This window comes from Musca autumnalis, unplaced genomic scaffold (genome assembly GCF_047663935.1).
Source record: "Musca autumnalis isolate F117 unplaced genomic scaffold, ASM4766393v1 scaffold_3, whole genome shotgun sequence".
NCBI lineage: Eukaryota > Metazoa > Arthropoda > Insecta > Diptera > Muscidae > Musca > Musca autumnalis.
Window position 1 is genome coordinate 6189705 of NW_027411866.1, and position 23735 is coordinate 6213439.

Sequence of the window (23735 nt, forward strand, 5' to 3'; positions counted from 1 at the left end):
CGAAGACATCACCCCACCTTCGGAAACTCCCTGTTTTACTCCACAGGGCTTGGATTTCTTGTTGCGGAATTCCATGTACAACTGGCGTTCACACAGCTCATTGATTATAGGTTAGTCTGCTCGATGGTCCTCAAACAGCGTGGAGTGCTTGACAGTATCAAACAGCATGGAGTGCTTGATAAGTCGAGCGCCATTAATCATACGGCTAGTTCTGGTTGAGTCCTCCGCTAATATGTGTGGAGATGGCGTGCAGCGCTGTTGTAGTGCTGTGCTGCCTACGAAACCGGTACCTATGATTTACAATGATATGCTGGGGTGGAATAAAGCCCCTAGAGTTTTTGCTACAGGCGACAAAAGCGAAATTGGCCGATACGATTCACCTTTGATGGCATCCTTGCTTGGCTTCAGTGCCTGGATGACCCGGCCTATTTTCCTGACTTCGAGCTCAATGTGATTGGTTTGCTACAGGTAAAGAACTTTCGTAAGATACTCAACTTCCAGCTCATCCAACTGTTTCAGCATTACTGTATCTTCAGGTACCGTCAGGGCCTAACGCTTTGTCTGATTTAGCGTTTCGAAGATATCCCGCACCTTCGGGACCTCCCTGTTTCATTCCAAGTACGACTGACTTTCAGTATCACTTATAATTGATTATCCAACGAGGCCTGAGGATAGTCTGTTCGATGTACTCCAACAGCAAAGTTTTTTTATAAGTCGAGCGCCACAAACACTGTCTGGTTGAGCCCTCGGCTAATATGTGTGGACATGGATGGCGGGCAGCGCTGTTGTAGAGCTATGCTGCTTACGAAACCGGTACTAATGTTTGGCAACTGATATGCTGGGGAGGAATAAAGCCCCTAGAGTTTTTGCTACTGGCGACAAAAGCGAAATTGGCCGGTACTCTTCACCTTTGATGGCATCTTTGCTTGGCTTCAATGCCTGAATCACACGGCCTATTTTCCAGACCTCGAGCTCAATGTGATAGGTTTGCTACATGTTGAGAACTTTCGTAAGATACTCAACTTTCAGCTCATCCAACTGTTTCAGCATTACTGTATCTTCAGGTACCGTCAGGGCCTAACGCTTTGTATGATTTATTGTTCCTACAGAACTAATGCTGATGATCGGCAACTACTATTTCTGATGATCGGAAAGAGTAAAGTCTCAAGAGCCTTTACAATGGGCTTAAAAGGCGAAATTGGTCAGTACGATTTACCTTTGCTGACATCCTTGGTTGGCTTCAGGGCTATCCTGCCAGATTTCGGCCACGATGTTGGTGGCTAGCAAAACAGGTTGAGATCTTTGGTAAGATACTAAACTTCCGGCTCATTCAGCTATTTCAGCAATATCATGGAGATAGGCTTTGGATGACTTAGCGTTCCTAATGGCATTCACAACATCATCCATTGTCAACTGGGGGAATTCCTATTTTCCTGACTTCGAGCTCTATGTGTGTGATTAGTCACAGGTTGAGAACTTTCGTTAGATACTCAACTTCCAGCTCATCCAACTGTTTCAGCATTACTGTATCTTCAGGTATCGTCAGGGGCTAACGCTTTGTATGATTTGGCGTTTCTACTAAACCCATGCTGATGATCGGCAACTGATATTTTTTATGCTCGAAAAGAGTAAAGTGTAGACTAAAATAACTTGCGCACCTATTCGTATCAGTCAGCGTGACGTTGCCAAACGTGACTGGGGTCCAATTTTCCTTTTTTCCGAGGTTCGGGAGAGACTTAACTCTTGCCTACAATTCAATAATTCCGGCTGCAATGTTGCAACTCTTTCGATGATCTAGCCACTTGCTCCGCTTGTTCTCAGCGACCAACCTATTAACTTCCAGTGTCTGCTCCCAAACTCTGGAGTCACTATGATTGGCTGGACGAAGCTTATCACACTCATTTACTAGTCCCACCGCCTCTGCTGGAAAATTTGAACTCACTTCAGGTATTCGACCAGCATTTATATACCGGGTGGCTGCAGCTGTGTTGATGTCTTGGAACATACTTTCTGCTAGCCGAATATCAGAATGGTTAGACAGTTCTCTGAAGCATTGATTGGTGAACTCTCTGAAACTATGTAGAAGACCTCTATAGAGATCATCTGTGGAATAGAAGACCTTTTTAGGGTCTTCTGTTGAATAGAAGACCTGTATAAGGGGTTTATGTAGAATAGAAGACCTCTATAGGAGCCTTCTGTAGAAAAGAAGATCTCTACAGTGGTTTTCTGCAGAATAGAAGACTTCTATAGAGGTCTTCTGTAGAACAAAATACCACTTTAAGGTATTTTATAGAAAGGAAGGCTTCTTTAGAGGTTTTCTATAAAATACGAAACATTTTTAAGGGTCTCTGATAGAATAGAAGTCTTCTATAGAACAAAAGACGTATCCTATTCTATAGAATGGAAGACATCTTTAGATGTCTTTGTAGAATAAATACCTCTTTAGACGTATCCGATACTTTGGAACATTAAGGTGTCTTCTATTGAACAAAAGACCTCTATAGGAGTGTTCTATAGAACAGAAAACCTCTTTAGGGGTCTTTTATATAATAGAAGTATTATTTAGAAGCCTTCTATGGAATACAAAACCACGATTGATTAAAGTGCGGCGTTGAGAGGTACTGAAGTCTGATGGGATCAATTATAGGGAGATTGTATGGCCCAAGAAAAACGATGGGTTACCTGGTGACGTCATTTGCCAGTCCAGATGAAGCGATTGTTATGTCTGGTGAACTGTGAACTGTGTGTTGGGTGCCACCGTGGTGCAATGGTATGCACGCCCGCCTTGCACGCAGAAGGTCGGGGGTTCGATTCCCCGGCCAAGCAACATCAAACATTTTTCAACGGTGGCAAAATACCCCTCAGTAATGTTGGCGACATTTCCTGAGTATTTCAGCCTTGAAAAACTTCTCCATAAGTGGTGTCTTAAGACACGCCGTTCGGACTCAGCGATAAACAGTAGGTCCCATATCATTGAGCTAAATATGAATCGGGGTGCACTCATGGATATGAGAGAAGTCTCCCTTGTCCCGTATAGGATGTTGTGGAACAATGTTTTTTGTTTGAACTGTGGCAACCTCCGATCATTTTGCTAGGGATGTCCTCATTGACTGTGCGAAACCTAGAGCTATTAAAACGGCGCAGCCAACGCTATGCCCGTTTAATCATTACCTACGACAAATGCCACAGTTCATGAGTGGGCCTTCCAAAAGTGGGCTAAATGCCTCGGAACATGCTATAGTTCTGGCAGCCTTGCTTACGTCGCTTCTGGCAAAAGAATAAAAAACGACTGAGCCAAATTCGAACTATGTTGCCTTTACTTTCTAGTCTTATACCAGAAATGACTTAAGTCCATATGAACATCCCCTAAGACCGGCCGGTTTTGACCTTCCAAAAGTGGGCTAAATGCCTCGAAACATGCCATGGTTCTGGCAGCCTTGCTTAAGTCGCTTCTGGCAAAAGAATAAAAAACGGCCGATCCAAATTCGAACTATGTTGCCTTTACTTTCTAGTCTTATACCAGAAATGACTTAAGTCTATATGTCCATATTTATATTAGACAATTTTCCTTGCGACAATTGTCAGTTTGATGGGGGAGAGAGGTGAGGCATTTGGTAACCCTTTGCCTCTCAACATCCTTTCTCACCAACAAACTGACAATTGCCTCAAGGAAAATTGCCTAATGTAGATATGGACTAATAGTACGTTTATTTATAACCGGATTTAAAAATTCACTGTTTTTCAAATGTCAATTCCATTGGTTATATTTAAAATAAATCCTCATAAACAAGGTTAACCCTGCAAAAGGCAATAATATAAACATGTTGAACCTATAACCTGGAAATAACCTAAGTGTAACTAATTTTGACGTTTGTTTGAATTTGAGCATTGTTGTCAATAGCGGGCGTCATTTAAAGATGTCTTCTGTGAAAAATCGTTGCTAGGAAAATCGAAAATACCATCTTCGAAAATTTGCCATGAATCAAGCTTTTTTCTAATCGAAGGATGATCTTCAAGAGATCCAAGTTTTTCCAAATCCTCTATAATAGCATATACTGCAGGATGGTATTATCCTTCAACTTGAAGAAGCTCCTTCGACTCTCCATTCCTATGACAAAAATTATTTCTACTTTTCAATTTCTTTGTAGTACCTCTTCTAAGCTACTATCCTGGCAAACTATGCTGGATTGGCGGATGTTCTAGTAAAGGAAAAATTTTTTTTTTATCTTTTGTACAATTTTCACTGCATATGGACATATGAATGTATGTATGTTTGTGTGTATTTTGGAGTAGGTGAATAGAATATGCAAAAAAATGTTTGTTTCGTAATGTATGTATGTATGTGTGAATGTGTGTTTTGTGAATTTCTGGATTTCTTTTGGAATACTTTATTCAGTATTCATGGAGAGTGTTTGCTCACAGCATACTTTTGGGCTTGGTTGTCACACTTTTTTACACATGCCCGCGATTATTTTTTTTTCTTTTGCATAGAAACGTTTCTAAGAATCCCCGGGGAAAAGGTGAGCAAGCCAGCACATACCATGCATTCATAGATGTGTCACGACGTGTGCAATTGCAAAAGTTGTGATTGTGGCTTGAAGCATCACCAACCAACAACTGAATGCATGTGCGTGTGTGTGTATTCCCTACACTCCTTTCGTGCTTTATGTGGAATTTTGATGCATTTAGTTTTGAATTATCCTTTTCTTCTTCGTCAGGATGAAAGTTGTTAGCAAAGAAAATGACAGCAGCTCACAATTTGTCCTTTGCTTAAATATTTCAAAATTGCTTTGAAAAGGTAAAACGATAAAACTACAATTTAAACATGAAAGAAGAAGAAGAAGCAACGTACAATGACAAGGAAGACGATTGACGATGATGAATATGTTGACAGCAAATAGTTTGCAAATTGATTGGCTCTCAAGGGTATTAGGGTTCCGAAGGGAACAGAAATGTTGTAGCTGCTTAAGGATTTTTTTAGGGGACCCCAAAGGGGCAAAAGTCGGAACTTTTTTAAAGGATTTTAGGAGGCCTTAGGTATTATTAGGAGACCTCTTTAACACCCTACAAAAATTTGGGAGCTTAAACTGAATATTTCAAAGATTTTTAAGAGATCCCAAAAACCTCAACAAATCTGGATTTTTAAACATTTTGGGTAACTAAAGCAGTACAAGAACTGAGTATTTTGTTTGCAGATTTTCATCGAAGGACTTTAGGGTCTTCAGGACTCTCCATTAATGTTTTAACTCTAAAGGAAAAACTCAAACCTCTCCTTCCACAATTAATGCTTTACGAAACCTTCTTGAAGAAAGCTTTTAGTCTAACCTTCTTTTGTAACTTCTAAAGAAATTGTAGGATTTTGGGTATTACATATGTATGTATTGCAATATTGGCTTAACGTATATACATTCACATACATACATATATACTCGTTTGCGGGTCTCTTGATCCCAGCAGATGGCAACACCCCGGCAAGCAAGTAAATTCGTAAACAGTTTTTTTTGTTTGTGAATGAACCATTGAATGGCTATGGCAATGATGCTGATGAAGATGAAGAAGCACCAGTAGAATAATAATCCAACGAAGTCTTTCTTATATGGCTCAGAGGAGTAATCACTGGCAGTCGTCAGTCTATCTTGTATTCTGGTGAAGTGTAAATCTTTAGAGTAGAAATGAAATATATTTTGATCACACACTGGTGGTGGTGGCGCGGTGCCGCTGCAATGCAAGGAGCCAACCAGGTTGCATGCAAAGAACAGGATTCAGGGAGCAGATAAAATATTTAATGGTGAACAAAAACTAAAAAAAAAATGCAACAATCATTCACTCTTTCATATACACCATTTAAAGAAGCAGCAAACAGAGAAATAAATGAAAAACGAATGCGAATGAAGGGAATCACTTAAATTTGAACGTTCAACACTTGAGATTTTTAACGAGGTGTGGCAAAGGTTTTGTGAAGGGAAGAGCTTTGTTTTGTGTGGTATCTTTTTGTTGTTGCAACATTACAAGTCAATCATTGTGTCAGCAAGAAACCATGCAAAAGAGGGTTGTCAGGACATGGATAACAAATGATGAACATGGCCAAAATTGCTCGATATTCGCTTCTTCTTCTTTTTTTCGTGTGGAAAAGTGATTATATAAAAGCACACAATCAGCCAAGGAAGAGAGTTATACAATGAGAAACTAATGTTTGTTCACTCAGCATCGTCATAAGCAGCCCTTTTTTTTGATTTGGCCACAGTATCCTTGGCATAAATGACAAAGCCTACATAACATGTTACTTATGATGATTACAGAAAGAGTGGCTTCTATTGGTAGGTTAGATAAGCGTTTATAGTGGAGATGGACTTTGGGAAGAGTTTGTGGGTTTACACCACGAAGTGTGATCAATGTCGTAAAGGTTATGATATAATTCGTATCAGAAGTAATTCGTATCAAATTTTAGGCAACGATTCTATGCAGAATCTAAAGCATAGGTGACGAAGAAGAGAACGAATAAAATGAGAATGTATTGTAGATAAGGCAACTATTGCAAATGTATTAGTAAATTGGTAAGTCAAACAAGCTCTTTAACAACAACAACAAATCAAAACATTTGTTCTCTTTGTTACGCTCCTTCTTGGCAATCGTGTCGTATGTAAATTGCCGAAAAACATCGCCAACGCCATGCCAAGCGTGGACGCAATAGATCTAAATCCTCTATTTAGAGATCAGAGGAAGCCACACTTTGGGGAATAACTAAAGGTCATCTTTATAGAGGGTCCAAAGGCCTCTTTATAGAGAAGCATAAGTCTAACTTTTATGAGGAGGGCAGTTCCTCTTTACAGATCAGCTGAATCCCCTCTTTATAGAGGAGCTAAAGCCTCTCGTTACAGAGGAGCTGAAACCCCTCTTTATAGCAGAGTCCAACCCATCTTTGTATGGGAACTGAAGCCCGTCTTAAGGCATAAGCTGAAGCCCCTCTTACTAAGGAGCTGAAAACCATCCTTATAGAGCAACTAAATCCCCTCTTAACGGAGTAGATGGGCAAAGAGAGGCTTCAGGCTATTTACGGAGGAGCTGAAATCCCTCTTTACAATGGAGTAAAAGAGCCTCTTTATAGAGAAGCATAAGCCTCTATGTATGGATGAGCCGAACCTCTTCTTTAAAGAGGAGCCGAAGTCTGCCTTATAAATTTGTAAAAATGGCGCCCAACGTTACTGGGATTAGAAGACCTCAAAAGAAGACATACTTATAGAGGTCTTTTGTTGTAAATACAAGACCTAAGACGGTCTTCTGTTGTAGATAAAAAATTCTCAACAGATGTTCTCTAGTCTATTGAAAATCTCACGATATCTTTTGTTGTCCCTAGAAGAGTTCAAAAGGATGGAAGTTGGCTCTTTTGTCTATAAAGAAAAGTAGGTCTTTGTTGCCCATAGAAAAGCGCATCGAGAGGTCTTCGTTTGCCTGTAGAAGATCTCAAGTGGCCTTTTGTTGTCTATAGACGATTTCAATAGGTCGTCTGTTGCCGATATAAGACCTTAAAAAGTTTTGTGTTGTTTATCGTAGGAATCTCAAGAGGATTTCTGTAGACTAAAAAAGACCTCAAGAGGTCTTCGGTCGACCATAGAAGATACCAAGAGATGTTCTGTTGTCTCCAGATGAGCTCAAAAAGTCTTCTGTAGCCTATAAAAAACTTAAAGAGATTTTCTGTTGCTTGTAAAAGTTCTCAAGAGGTATTTTGTTGAAGGCCACAGGAGGTCTCCTATTGTTCATAAAATACCTCAAGAGATTTTCTGATGTGCCTCTAAGACCTTAAAAAGTTTTCTGTAGTCTAAAGAAGACATCAACAGTACTACTTTCTTAGCGTTTGTTTATAGGGTCTTCTGACTCTAGAGAGCATAGAGAAAACTTCTGTTGTCTATTGAAGTCCTCAACAGATTTGTTTGGTGTTTAATAGAGGGTCTTCTGCCTTTCGAGGCCATCAAAAGTACTTCTTTCTTTGCGTCTATAGGGTCTTCTGACGCTAGGGAGCATAAAGAATACTTCTATTCTCTATAGAAGTTCTCAACAGTTTTTGTTTTGTGTTAAATAGAGGATCTTCTGCCTTTCGAGGCCTGGTGTTTATGGAAGACGCCAAAAAGGTATTCTGTTGTCTAGAGAAGATCTCAGCAAGTCTTCTATAGAAGACCTTCAAATGTTTTGTGTCGTTTATCGAAGGCCTCAAGATGATTTATGTAGCCTAAAGAAGACCTCAACAGGACTTCAGAGGTCTCCTGTTGTTCACAAACAGCCTGTAGAGATTTTCTGAAGAGTGTAGAAGATCTTAAGAAATTTTTTGTAGTTTAAAGAAGACCTCAGGAGTACTTATTTCTTTGAGTCTGTAGGGTCTTCTGACTCTAGAGAGCATAAAGAAAACTTCTGTTGTCCATAGAAGACCTCAAGAGATTTTTTTTTCGTATCTATAGATTAACTCAAAAGTCTTCTATTGTCTTTATAAGATCTGAAGAGGTCTTCCCTTGCCTTTAAAATACCTGTTGTCTTTAAAATATATTACTTCTGTTGACTATGAAAAACTTCACGAAGTCCTCTTTTGTCTATAAATGCCCTCAATAGTAGTTCTTCTGTATTAATAGAGGGTCTTCTGCTTTCGGAGCCTGCAATACATCGAAGACATCAAAAGATCTTCTGTTGTCTATAAAAGATTTATCGAAGACTTCAAGAGGACTTCTGTAGTCTAAAGAAGGCATCAAAAAGTTGTCTGTTGTCCATAGAAGATCTGAAGAGATCTTCTGTTGTCTACAGAAGATCTAAATAGACCGTATTTTGCCTATGGAAGGCCTTAATAAGTTTTGTGTTGTTTTTCGAAGACTACAAGAGGATTTCTGCAGTCTCAAGAAGACATCAAGAGGTCTTCTGTTACTTCTTCTTCTGTTAGATGTTATTTTATGTATAGAAGATCTCAAGAATCTTCTGTTGTCTCTAGAAGAGCTCAAAAGGTTTTTTTTGTGTGTCTATAGAAGAAGTCAAGTGGTCTTCTGTTGCCTATAGTAGACCTCAAGAGGACTTATGTTGTATATAGAAGACCTTAGGAGGTTTTCTGATATTCGTAGAAGTCCTCAATAGCTGTAGTCTATAATTTTATATAGAAGACCTGAAGGGGTCTTCTGTTGTCTATAAAGGCCCCCAAGATTACTTTTCCCTTTTGCGTCTATTGGGCCTTCTGTCTTCAGAGAGCATAAAGAAGTATCCTGTTTTCTATAGAAGACCTCATGATGTCTTATTTTCTTAATATGATACCTCAAGAGATGTCCTGTTGTCTATAAAAGGCCTCAAAGTTCTGTTGTGTACGGAAATCCTCAAGATGTCTTATTGTGACTATAAAGATCCTCAAGAGTGGTTCCTGAACTCCTCTATATGGAGCAGTTGAAGTTCCTATTTACGGAGGAGCAGAAGACTCTGAACTGAACTGAAGCCCATCTCCTCTCTTCACGGTGGATATGAAGTTAATTTTTTGGAGTGGAGAAGCTCCTCTTTATAGCAGAGATTAAGCCCCTCTTATGAAGCCCTACTTATAGAGGAACTGAAGCCCCTCTTTATAGAGGAGCCGAAGATGAGCCGAATCCCATTATATAGGGGAACCCCCCTTTTTAATGGATGGGCTAAAGCCCCTCTTTATAGGTGTGCTGAAGCACCTCTCTACAGCAGTGGAGAAGCTCCTCTTTATAGCAGAGATGAAGCCCCTCTTTATAGAGGCGCTGAAAACCCTTTTTATAGAGGAGCTGAAGCCCCTAATTATAGAGGAAATGAAGCCCCTCTTTATAGGGGAGCTGAAGAGGAGCCAAATCCCATTATATAGGGGAACCCCCTTTTTAATGGAGGGGCTAAAGCCCCTCTTTGTAGGTGTGCTGAAAATCTTTATAGAGGAGCTGAAGAGGAGCCGAATCCCATTATATGGGGAAACCCCTTTTTAATGGAGGGGCTAAAGCCCCTCTTTATAGGTGTGCTGAAGCCCCTCTTTATAGTGGTGCTGAAGGCAACCTTTACAGAGGAGCTGAATCCACTCTTTATAAATGAGTTGAAGACCCTCTATTTAGAGGAGTTGAAGCCTCTCTTTATAGAGGAGCTGAAGACTTTTCTCATAGAGCAGCTAAAGAGGAGCCGAAACCCATTATATAGAAGAGCTGAAGACCCTCTTTATAGAAGAGCAACCGAAGTGGACACCGTCATTATTGATGAGCTACAAATTCTGAATCCACCTTTAACTGAATGCGACCTCAGAAAACGTTCTGATGACCGTTTTTAGTGAAAGACGACCTCTAAAGCCCGTGTAAAGATGAAGTGCCAGCTCTGCAACCAATTTTTGGCTGAAGACGAACTCTTAAGCCCGCCATCGGTTGAAAAATTAAATCTATACTTAGACAGTCCTTAGAACAAGTCCCAAATTCCGTATTTAATCAAAGATGAGCTTTGATATCCCTCTCTAGTTGAAGACTGGCATGCTGAGACCTTGTCTTAATTCCCGAGAGAAAGATCCTGCCTTTATAAATGGGCTGCGAACGGTGTACCCAATCTTTACCTAAATGCGAGCTCTGAGGGTCGTCTATAATTGAAACCACTCTTTATAAAGCAGCTGAAGCCCCTCTTTATAGAGAAGCTGAAGCCAATCTTTATGGAGGAGCTGAAGCCAATCTATATAGAGGAGCTTTACTCTCTGTTTAGAGGAGCTGAAGTCACTCTTTATAGTGGAGCTGAAGCCACTCTTTACAGAGGAGCTGAAGCCACTCTTTATTAGAGGAGCTGAAGGCCATCTTTATAGAGAATCTAAAGCCACTCATTATAGAGGAGCTGAAGACCTTTCTCATAGAGAAGCTAAAGAGAAGCTGAATCTCATTATATAAAGGAGAAGCCGAACTGGACACCGTCATTATTGATGAGCTGCGAATTCTGAATCCACCTTTAACTGAATGCCACCTCAGAAAACGTTCTGATTTCCGTCTTTAGTGAAAGACGACCTGTAAAGCCCGTGTAAAGATGAAGTGAGAGCTCTGCAACCCATTTTGGTTGAAGACGAACTCTTAAGCCCGCCATCGGTTGAAAAATTAAATCTATACTTAGCCAGTCCTTAGAACAAGTCCCGAATTCCGTATTTAATCAAAGATGAGCTTTGATATCCCTCTCTAGTTGAAGACTGGCATGCTGAGACCTTGTCTTAGTTCCCGAGAGAAAGAGCCTGCCTTTATAAATGAACTGCAAACTGTGTACCCCAACTTTAACTAAATGCGAGCTCCGAAGGTCGTCTTTAACTGAATCCACTTTTTAGAAAGGAGCTGAAGCCCCTCTTTATGAAGATGATGCAGAGGCTGACACCGTCTTTATTGATGAGCTGCAAGATCTAAACCTGCATTTAACTAAATTCGACCTCAGAAACCCGTCTTTGACTGAAGACAAGCTCTGGGACAGGCATTTAACTGAAGTCTAATTCCGATACCTTCTTTAGCCGAAGATGAGCTTTTTAAAAGCTACAGCCCTGTCTTTGCATATGAGTGGAGGAGTCCGGCATGGTAGATGGACTATTAGCTCTAAAACAGTATTCAGCGGAAGATGTTCTGATGCCCATTTTTAGTCAAAGGCGATCTGTAAAGCCCATGTAGAGATGAATTGCGAGTTCTGCAATCCATTTTGGCTGAAGACGGGCTCTTAAGCCAGCCCTCGGTTGAAAATGAAATCTATACTTAGCGAGTCCTTAGAAGAAGTCCCGAATTCCCTATTTAATCAAAGATGAGCAAGTTGAGACATTGTCTTAGTTCACAAGTGGAAGGTGACCCTTTAATTGATGAGCTGTGAACTCTGTAACCCATTTTTACATGAAGGCGGCTTCCAGGCCATATTTAAGTAAATATGAACTTTGAAGCCAACAGCTATAGGCAAGCTGAGACCCTGTCTTAATAAACGAGTGGAATAGTCCGTCTTTGTAGATAATCCTTGAGCTGTGAAGTCCGCCTTATAGACGATTTTTTAAATAAATTTTTCCAAGGACCTCTTGCAATATACGTTTTATACGTTATATACGTCATATATTTCAGGCAGCTATGCCAACTCTGCTCCCCAGTACAAGAGTGAAAGAGGTCTCCTTTATAGATGAACTGTGAACTCTTACCCGTTTTTACCTGAAGGCGGACTCCAAGCCATCTTTAACTGAATATGAACTCTGAAGCCAACAGCTATAGGCAAGCTGAGACCCTGTCATAATAAATGGGAGAAGTGCCGGCCTTTATAGATGAACCGTGAGCTGTGAAGTCCGCCTTGTAGACGATTTTTTAAAAATATTTTTCCAGGAACTTTTTGCAACATACGTTTTTGCCGCCATGTATTACACGTCATATACTTAAGGCAGCTATGCCAACTCTGCTCCCCCATTAACAGTTCTCTGTGACACACTTATGTTTGATGCAGTGTTGCTGGCTTCGTAATTTTTTTGGCCCAGAAGAGATAATTTCCATTTCTGCGATACTCCAAAGGGTCAAGCAGCAGCAGGCTGGCTGACCAAGCAAACCTCAGCAGCAAATTAAAATATACCCTCAAATTCGTGACGAACATGCCAAAAAGAGTCAATGGCCTCTGGATGTGCCTGCCGCCATTGTAGTTGGTGTCATTTCTGTTGACTCTTGTTTTTTGTGTGTGATGATGTTTCCAGATGGGTTCATTTTTTGAAATTGTAACCGCACAACACCAACAAAAAAGAACTACAACACACACACACGTTTATGTTGAACTACAAAAGTGTAACCAGGTTAGCTGGGAAAAAGGCAACAATAACAGCAAACGGCAAATGCTATCATGTTTTAACTCTGTACAAACATTCTAATTCTTTTTTTTTGTGTTCAGAGATGAGTCTCAATGTGGTGGGTTGACTTTTTTCGGGTGGGACAAATGAGATGCACACACACACAGAAAAGATCAGAGTTGGCTTACAATTTACATACACTTGTAAAGGCGTTTTTGTCCCTATGTCCGTCCGTCCGCATGTCACTAGATCCTTGCTAACATTTGTATAACTTTTTTGTTTAGCTTGTAACCATCATCCGGGAGTGCGGGAATGCTGATGTGTATGCGTGTGCATTTTGACACCATTACCCTTTGAGCCAGTAGCTTTGTTTTGTTAGTTTTTTCCGATTTTTTTGGGGACATCTCTTGATGTTGCAAAACCAAATCCAACAAAAATGTGCTGCTTTTTTGTTTGCTGTTGTGTATTCAAGATAAATTCCAATTGGAACATTAAATGTTTTACACACACATACCCCTTTCGTCGGTGGCATTCATTGCCGCTCTTGGCTCTAAATAGGAAGCTCTTCAATTCAATTAACAAAAACAGTGGCATTGTGTTTAGGTCTCATCAAATTACTTGCCATGGCGTATGAGATTTGAATTTTGGTTCTTCGGTGTTTTTTTATGTGCTCATGTTAACAACAATTTTGTGGGTGTTTATGAGTTGAAAGTGATATTTGCTGGGATATAAGGACTCAAGGGATTAAATAAAGTTTAAATAAAAATTGAAGATGAAAAAAATCGGGCAGAATTTTTTAAAATATTACATTTTTAATGATTGACAATGTCACATTTTAGAAACTTCAAAATTTTCACATTAAGTGGTTGACCCCCACTTGTAAATATCAGAAAATCGAGAAATTTTTTACTGGCTTATTTGAAAGTAGAAGCAGCATTGAATATGTGGTGAAATTTTCAAGTCGATCACAACAATATTAGCTGAGATATGAGCTTTGGAAAGGAAAAATTAAAGAAAAGAAAAGTTATAAGTTATAAAACAGTGTTCTTTTCTATAGAAAATTTGTCAATAGTAATATTTTTCAAGAGAAAAATTATAAGCAGTGATATTTTTCTATAGAAAAATTACAGCAGTAATATTTTTCTATAGAAAAATTATAAGCAGTGAGTTGCAATCAGTGATATTTTTCTATAGGCCGATTACCACTGAGATTTTTCTATAGAAAAATGTCACTGATGACAACTTTTCTATAGAAAAATGTCACTGATGACAACTTTTCTATAGAAAAATGTCACTGATGACAACTTTTCTATAGAAAAATGTCACTGATGACAACTTTTCTATAGAAAAATGTCACTGATGACAACTTTTCTATAGAAAAATGTCACTGATGACAACTTTTCTATAGAAAAATGTCACTGATGACAACTTTTCTATAGAAAAATGTCACTGATGACAACTTTTCTATAGAAAAATGTCACTGATGACAACTTTTCTATAGAAAAATGTCACTGATGACAACTTTTCTATAGAAAAATGTCACTGATGACAACTTTTCTATAGAAAAACGGCCTTGATGACAACTTTTCTATAGAAAAACGTCATTGATGACAACTTTTCTATGGAAAAATGTCACTGATGACAACTTTTCTATGGAAAAATGTCACTGATGACAACTTTTCTATGGAAAAATGTCACTGATGACAACTTTTCTATACAAAAATGTCACTGATGACAACTTTTCTATACAAAAATGTCACTGATGACAACTTTTCTATGGAAAAATGTCACTGATGACAACTTTTCTATACAAAAATGTCACTGATGACAACTTTTCTATGGAAAAATGTCACTGATGACAATTTTTCTATAGGAAAATGTCACTGAAGACAATTTTTCTATAGAAAAATGTCACTGATGACAATTTTTCTATAGAAAAATGTCACTGATGACAATTTTTCTATAGAAAAATGTCACTGATGACAATTTTTCTATAGAAAAATGTCACTGATGACAATTTTTCTATAGAAAAATGTCACTGATGACAACTTTTCTATACAAAAATGTCACTGATGACAACTTTTCTATACAAAAATGTCACTGATGACAACTTTTCTATGGAAAAATGTCACTGATGACAACTTTTCTATACAAAAATGTCACTGATGACAACTTTTCTATGGAAAAATGTCACTGATGACAATTTTTCTATAGGAAAATGTCACTGAAGACAATTTTTCTATAGAAAAATGTCACTGATGACAATTTTTCTATAGAAAAATGTCACTGATGACAATTTTTCTATAGAAAAATGTCACTGATGACAATTTTTCTATAGAAAAATGTCACTGATGACAATTTTTCTATAGAAAAATGTCACTGATGACAATTTTTCTATAGAAAAATGTCACTGATGACAATTTTTCTATAGAAAAATGTCACTGATGACAATTTTTCTATAGAAAAATGTCACTGATGACAATTTTTCTATAGAAAAATGTCACTGATGACAATTTTTCTATAGAAAAATGTCACTGATGACAATTTTTCTATAGAAAAATGTCACTGATGACAATTTTTCTATAGAAAAATGTCACTGATGACAATTTTTCTATAGAAAAATGTCACTGATGACAATTTTTCTATAGAAAAATGTCACTGATGACAATTTTTCTATAGAAAAATGTCACTGATGACAATTTTTCTATAGAAAAATGTCACTGATGACAATTTTTCTATAGAAAAATGTCACTGATGACAATTTTTCTATAGAAAAATGTCACTGATGACAATTTTTCTATAGAAAAATGTCACTGATGACAATTTTTCTATAGAAAAATTTCACTGATGACAATTTTTCTATAGAAAAATGTCACTGATGACAATTTTTCTATAGAAAAATTTCACTGCTGACAATTTTTCTATAGAAAAATTTCACTGCTGACAATTTTTCTGAAGAAAAATATCAATGATGACAAAATATTTGGCGATCGGTTAAATAGTTTTCGAGCTATAGTTGGCACCGCAAAACGCTTTTACGAAAAAGCGTTTCGTGGACGGTTATTTGCCACAAAACCACCTAATATTTTTCAACACTAGACTAGGATGTGCACTTTCAGATGAAAAAAAAAAAATACTATAAAAGTTTGGTAGTTTTCTTGGAAAAAATCATGAAAAATGTCTTTTTAGGCTTTACAAGTGACGGTCATCACTTAAAGCTAACGTTCTTAAAGTCTTTTCGGACATTTTCCATTTAGCAGCATGTCCTTCAAATTAATTAAATTGTTAATTACCATTCAATACCGCATAAATATCTAAATAGCCTCGTTGTATTAATAAAATAAACTTTTTGTCTTTCGGTGACCTCCTAAAAAGGAACTTCCTACCTCAATGGAAACTTCAACTTTCTACATTAAAGTTTCTTTTTATTGTATCAAATAAAAATATCCTTATTACAGGGATTATACTTGGCAATTTTTATTATCTAAACTTTGCAAAGATATCCAATTCCTGTGGATTGGTGGTTATGGTGGTGGTGGTCTGTTTGTTTGGCTGGTTGGATTTCGTTTCCCCAATAACTTTATATTACTGTTACTTTAATGACTTTTAAGCAGAGTTTTAGTTTTCTTTGGTGGCTCCCTACGTTCTCACAGGGTACTTAATCTCCCCCAATCTTTAATTAACAAAGGCGCTGTCACAATGCCGCGCTATTTAAGAACATGAGCAGGCAACATTATAACAAATATGATGAGTATGACAACAACAAAAAAACAAACACACATACATACATACATTGTGGGGATACCAAAAGAACACTTGCAGAGAAAAGTATGCATGCATCGTAAGGGGATAAGTGGAAGACAAGAACCCTACTTAAGAAAACTTAAATTTTTTTAAAAAAGGGGGAGATTATTTTAAATCTATTCCTAAGTTTCCACATTGTGTTTCAAAAACTATTCTCCTCTCCTCTTTGTCACACACTTCTATTATAAACTGTATGTACTCTTAATATTATGTATCCTACCTATATGAAACAACATTTAATAATGCCTTAACTGTTGTGCTATTAAAACTTTGGATAATTATTTGGGCACACACACTCACACCCACACTTATGCTCGGCGGAAACAATTCATTCTCACATGAATATCAAAAAATTTTAATATTAAAGTTGTTTGTTTATGAAACTTTCCGCCAACTACTACAACGACAATATTTATTAAAACTAATTAAACTAAGGCAAAAGCATGTTAATGAATTTCTTGGCATAATCTTCTATCTCCCTCTTCTTCTCTTTTTCTGTTGCAGACTGAAGCCATTAAAAATGATCTCGAAACGAAAATGCTTCAACATCGTCTTGAGGCACAAATCGAAAAAGTCCAATACAATCAAACAGCCGTAATGTTGTTGATTGAAACATGCGGTCTGGTACGTGAGAATACCTCACGTGCGGTTACCAGCCTCGATAATATGGTGCTGTATTTTATGAAAACCAAAGGCAGTGAAAATGATACATCACTAATGGGTCTATTACATGTAAGTATGAGGAATTTACAATTGCAATTGAATTTGAATTTAATTTCCAATTATTTTTTTTTTTTATCTTTTTTGTAGTTGGGTGAACTTTATGAATCGATACGATGGCCCGCCACACTGGGTTTCCTCACAATTTTACTATTGTTGTGTACAGTTTTGGTTATTGGCGTGGCCCGACGTTCCCGCTGTGCTTTAATATTCTTTAGTGTAGCTGGTTTATTCTGCATTATTTTGTGTTGGCTATTGGCGGGAGTTTATTTGGCCTCATCGGTGGCAGCTGGTGATTTCTGTATGCGACCCCATGAGTACATGTGTCGGCAGGTTGGAATGGTAAGCAAAAACAATGTTTGATATTTTTAAATACAAAATTGTCTTATGGGAAATTATTATGAGTGATATGTTCTACAGAAAACTTATTTTTTCTATAGAAAAATTGTCAAAAGTGATATTTTTCTATAGAAAAATTGTCAAAAGTGATATTTTTCTATAGAAAAATTGTCAACAGTGATATTTTTCTATAGAAAATTTGTCAACAGTGATATTTTTCTATAGAAAATTTCTCAACAGTGATATTTTTCTATAGAAAAATTGTCGACAGGGACGTTTTTCTATAGAAAAATTGTCGACAGTGACGTTTTTCTATAGAAAAATTGTCGACAGTGACGTTTTTCTATAGAAAAATTGTCGACAGTGACGTTTTTCTATAGAAAAATTTTCGACAGTGACGTTTTTCTATAGAAAAATTGTCGACAGTGACGTTTTTCTATAGAAAAATTGTCAACAGTAACGTTTTTCTATAGAAAAATTGCCATCAGTGACGTTTTTCTATAGAAAAATTGTCAACAGTGACGTTTTTCTATAGAAATATTGTCAACAGTGACGTTTTTCTATAGAAATATTGTCAACAGTAACGTTTTTCTATAGAAAAATTGTCAACAGTGACGTTTTTCTATAGAAAAATTGTCAACAGTGACGTTTTTCTATAGAAAAATTGTCAACAGTGACGTTTTTCTATAGAAAAATTGTCAACAGTGACGTTTTTCTATAGAAAAATTGTCAACAGTGACGTTTTTCTATAGAAAAATTGTCAACAGTGACGTTTTTCTATAGAAAAATTGTCAACAGTGACGTTTTTCTATAGAAAAATTGTCAACAGTGACGTTTTTCTATAGAAAAATTGTCAACAGTGACGTTTTTCTATAGAAAAATTGTCAACAGTGACGTTTTTCTATAGAAAAATTGTCAACAGTGACGTTTTTCTATAGAAAAAAACTGTGATCAGTGACATTTTTCTGTAGAAAAACTGTGATCAGTGACATTTTTCTGTAGAAAAACTGTGATCAGTGACATTTTTCTATAGAAAAACTGTGATCAGTGACATTTTTCTATAGAAAAATTGTCATCAGTGACGTTTTTCTATAGAAATATTGTCAACAGTGACGTTTTTCTATAGAAATATTGTCAACAGTGACGTTTTTCTATAGAAATATTGTCAACAGTGACGTTTTTCTATAGAAAAATTGTCAACAGTGACGTTTTTCTATAGAAAAATTGTCAACAGTGACGTTTTTCTATAGAAAAATTGTCAACAGTGACGTTTTTCTATAGAAAAATTGTCAACAGTGACGTTTTTCTATAGAAAAATTGTCAACAGTGACGTTTTTCTATAGAAAAATTGTCAACAGTGACGTTTTTCTATAGAAAAATTGTCAACAGTGACGTTTTTCTATAGAAAAATTGTCAACAGTGACGTTTTTCTATAGAAAAAAACTGTGATCAGTGACATTTTTCTGTAGAAAAACTGTGATCAGTGACATTTTTCTGTAGAAAAACTGTGATCAGTGACATTTTTCTTTAGAAAAACTGTGATCAGTGACATTTTTCTATAGAAAAACTGTGATCAGTGACATTTTTCTATAGAAAAACTGTGATCAGTGGCATTTTTCTATAGAAAAACTGTGAACAGTGACATTTTTCTAAAGAAAAACTGTGATCAGTGACATTTTTCTATAGAAAAATTGTCATCAGTGACGTTTTTTCTATAGAAAAATTGTCTTCAGTGACGTTTTTCTATAGAAAAATTGTCATCAGTGACGTTTTTCTTTAGAAAAATTGTCATCAGTGACGTTTATCTATAGAAAAATTGTCATCAGTGACGTTTTTCTATAGAAAAACTGTGATCAGTGACATTTTTCTATAGAAAAACAGTGATCAGTGACATTTTTCTATAGAAAAATTGTCATCAGTGACGTTTTTCTATAGAAAAATTGTCATCAGTGACGTTTTTCTATAGAAAAATTGTCATCAGTGACGTTTTTCTATAGAAAAATTGTCATCAGTGACGTTTTTCTATAGAAAAATTGTCATCAGTGACGTTTTTCTATAGAAAAATTGTCATCAGTGACGTTTTTCTATAGAAAAATTGTCATCAGTGACGTTTTTCTATAGAAAAATTGTCATCAGTGACGTTTTTCTATAGAAAAATTGTCATCAGTGACGTTTTTCTATAGAAAAATTGTCATCAGTGACGTTTTTCTATAGAAAAATTGTCATCAGTGACGTTTTTCTATAGAAAAATTGTCATCAGTGACGTTTTTCTATAGAAAAATTGTCATCAGTGACGTTTTTCTATAGAAAAATTGTCATCAGTGACGTTTTTCTATAGAAAAATTGTCATCAGTGACGTTTTTCTATAGAAAAATTGTCATCAGTGACGTTTTTCTATAGAAAAATTGTCATCAGTGACGTTTTTCTATAGAAAAATTGTCATCAGTGACGTTTTTCTATAGAAAAATTGTCATCAGTGACGTTTTTCTATAGAAAAATTGTCATCAGTGACGTTTTTCTATAGAAAAATTGTCATCAGTGACGTTTTTCTATAGAAAAATTGTCATCAGTGACGTTTTTCTATAGAAAAATTGTCATCAGTGACGTTTTTCTATAGAAAAATTGTCATCAGTGACGTTTTTCTATAGAAAAATTGTCATCAGTGACGTTTTTCTATAGAAAAATTGTCATCAGTGACGTTTTTCTATAGAAAAATTGTCATCAGTGACGTTTTTCTATAGAAAAACTGTCATCAGTGACATTTTTCTATAGAAAAACTGTCATCAGTGACATTTTTCTATAGAAAAACTGTCATCAGTGACATTTTTCTATAGAAAAATTATCATTAGCAATATTTTTCTCTCTCATAAAATTACTTCCCGGTGTTGTTTTTTTTTTCATCTAGAAAAGCTTAATTTAATCTCCATGATCTCTCGGGCTTTCTTATTAACAAAAACTTTTCAATTTTCAAAAACTCGCAACACAACTCCTTCTTGACCATTTTAAACCCACCACCGGAGTGGGGTTTCCCTCATTTCCCTAATGGAATCAACCAAAACATCGACGTTAAAAAGAACAATCAACCACACAATTTTTTGGTTAGGTTATGTTTCAAATGGAATTTGTCGTCCTCCTAGATGCTCTGCATCTCACCGACTAGTTAGTTGGCCAGCTAGCTTGCCGGCTGCCTGGCTGGCTTATGGCCAATAAACATAACCAACATGCTGTAAATTGCACAAAACTTTGGCGTTAGGGGTTTACAATTTTGTTTGAAACAAAACTGTGAAACTCCCATCCATTTGTCCAAGTGTGTGCAGTGGAGAACGACTGCAAGTTATTTGTGTGTGACCATTTCATAGACAAGTTAGTTGGTTGGTTGGTGATAATGTGCATTTTGTCCCTTTGCAGTTTAATATGCCAGTGGCTGGCCAGCAAACCAGCCTTACCAAAAAAAAGAAACATTTGGCAAATGGTTGTTAAAACTTTTTGCAAACAAATCTTCTAAGACTTAAACGAAATATTGAATTTTTTATTATTTTTTTGTTTTCTTTTTGTTTCTATTTTACAGCGAAGTCCTTATGTCTATTTCCTGAACTGTGGAACTTTGCGTAATCGTTTTATTTTACGCTTAAATGAATCTCGAGATTTAGTGGAAAGGGCCAGGGAATCTGTCTCTTTAATACAAAGGTAAGCAAAGAAGATTTTCTTTGTCTTCGTCTTTTTAAAATTTGATATACCATTTTATAGAATGAGCCAAGAAACCTATCCCCGCATCGATATACACAAAACCCTGCAAGCCATGGACAATGATTTGGAAGAAACAAAACGTAATCTCACCGTGTTATCAGCCACCTTGGATAGGCGTGCCATTGATCGCCATTACTCAGAGGCCCTAAAGGGATTGTGTGGTGGTGGCCTATTAGGCCTTAGCCTGATGATGGTGGCCGGTCTGCTTACCTCATTTTTATTCACCATATTGGTGTATGCCGATTCACATGCTTGGATTTATTTAAGCAAGAGGAGGTATGTCAAACATTTGCACCTTTCTTGACATTTGTTGTTAATTTGTTTTGTTTTTTTTTTCTCTCCCTTTCAGGCCCTCTTTGGATGCTGATAAATCAGAAACCGCTCCCCTATTCCCCTCAAATGCACCAAGTGCCAATATTTCACCCACTGCACCAGCCCATCACACAGGAACTCTCAACCGTACCCTGCTACATCATCAACAAGCCCATGGCCTGGGTGTGGGTTCCAGTGGTACACTGGGTGTGGGTCCACGCAGCAATGGCACCGCCAATGGATTGAGATCAGGGTTCGCATCATACAACAATCATCATCCTCATCATAAAACTAACACTATACAGGGTGGCGGAGTGGGCAGTGGTGGCAAATCATCGCCCTCACCGCCGCCACACTATGATGTTGTGGTGCATGGCACAAGGCATGGCTTTTATTAAGTTTTTTTTATTTCATTTAATTTTAATTTTTTAGTTTTTATTTTTTCGCCACTTTGTATGGATTATATCAAGAGAGAGAGAGAGAGAATTGTTGTTTAATAGCTCATAGGCAGGCAATGAGTACTTATGGGGTAGGAGACTACCAGTAAAAATATTATTATATAATCCTTTAGTTATAATAGACAGGCTTATGGACTTATTGGTTATGTAGAGGGTTTTTATAGGTGCATTACAGAGCTTTTTATAGATGCATTACAAAATGAGGTTATTTTAAGTCTTCCAAATGCAATTAATGTTTGTCGGGGTGGCTAAGTAGTAAATTATATAGGAGGACAGGTTTTAACATAGAACCCTGTGAGGAATGGTCAAAATAGGTCTGTTCGAACAGAATTTTGTAAAAGTTTGTACGAATCTGTCCAAATTGTTGGGTTATCGAACAGACCTTATATCTATACATACCAAGTAAATTCAAGATTCCAACCCATTTCTAACCGATTTTTTTAGCTACTGTTGTTGTTTAGAGCTCCATTTTGCCTGATGAATTCTAGTGAAAGCAGATGTAGGTCATTTCTTCCTTTGGAAGCAACTCTCTAATATGAAAATATGTTGAATAAATTTGTATCCCTTTGAAAAGCGCATAAAAATTATAACCTCAAATTTTATATTTGGAGATACAATTTTAGGGCGATATTTTGGTTACTTGTATGATGCCTAAAGGTTTCTTTTGTTAGGAAACACTTAATAAAATTTAATCTAGAAGACTTCTTTCTTTGATACTAATTCTCTACTGCAAAGTTTTGTAAGGGAAAAGAAAAACGTACTCTGTTTGTAGATCCAATTTATTTGTTTCCATGGTATATATGATACCTAGACGTTAGCTCTGTTCAGAGATCTCTGGTGAAATATAATGTAGAATATCTTTTCCTTTAGAACCATCTTGGTAGCATGAGGTTGTGTAGGATAAATTAACACAGAATTGAAAAGAGATGGGAAATTATAAGCCTGTAAATATTATATTTGGGGACCCAAATTAATGTCGATATTTGGGATATTTATATGATGCCTAGAGCTTTCTTTTCTTGGTAAACCATTGAAATTTGATGTAGAGGACTTATTCCTTTAGAACTATTTACTTATAACAACGTTTTTGTGTGCAAAAATGCCAAATAGAAAGAGGTGCTCACATTGTCTCAAGAAAAAATACTCTGTTTGTAGATCCAATTTGTTTGTGGTTATTTCCATGATTATTGTCGTACTTGGATAGTTAATTTGTTCAGAGACCCCTAGTTAAATTTTATGTACAATATTTTTTCCTTTGGGATCAAGTCTATAATAGGAAAATTTGTGGGTAAAAATGCCAAATAGAAAAAGGTGCTCACAATGTCTCAACAAAAATATTATGTTTGTAGGTCCAATTTGTTTGTGGTTATTTCCATGATTCTTATCATACCTGGAGAGTTAATTTGTTCAGAGACTCCTAGTTAAAATGAAAAAATGCCAAATAGAACAAGGTGCTCACATTATCTCAAGAAAAAATATTCTGTTTGTAGATCCAATTTGTTTGTTGTTATTTCCATGATTCTTATCATACTTGGAGGGTTAATTTGTTCAGAGACCCCTAGTTAAATTTGATGTAGAATATTTTT

General features: G+C 36.6%; 1 protein-coding gene across 1 annotated transcript in view; it reads left to right on the top strand.

The window, feature by feature from the left end:
• Window positions 1–23735, top strand: part of LOC141398662 (uncharacterized) — a 156299-nt gene that overhangs the window by 121594 nt on the left and 10970 nt on the right. Inside the window, 5 exon segments of the mRNA XM_073976184.1 lie at window positions 17078–17305; window positions 17384–17635; window positions 21201–21319; window positions 21380–21655; window positions 21729–21944. Of these exon segments, the coding sequence (XP_073832285.1) occupies window positions 17078–17305; window positions 17384–17635; window positions 21201–21319; window positions 21380–21655; window positions 21729–21944 (1091 nt within the window).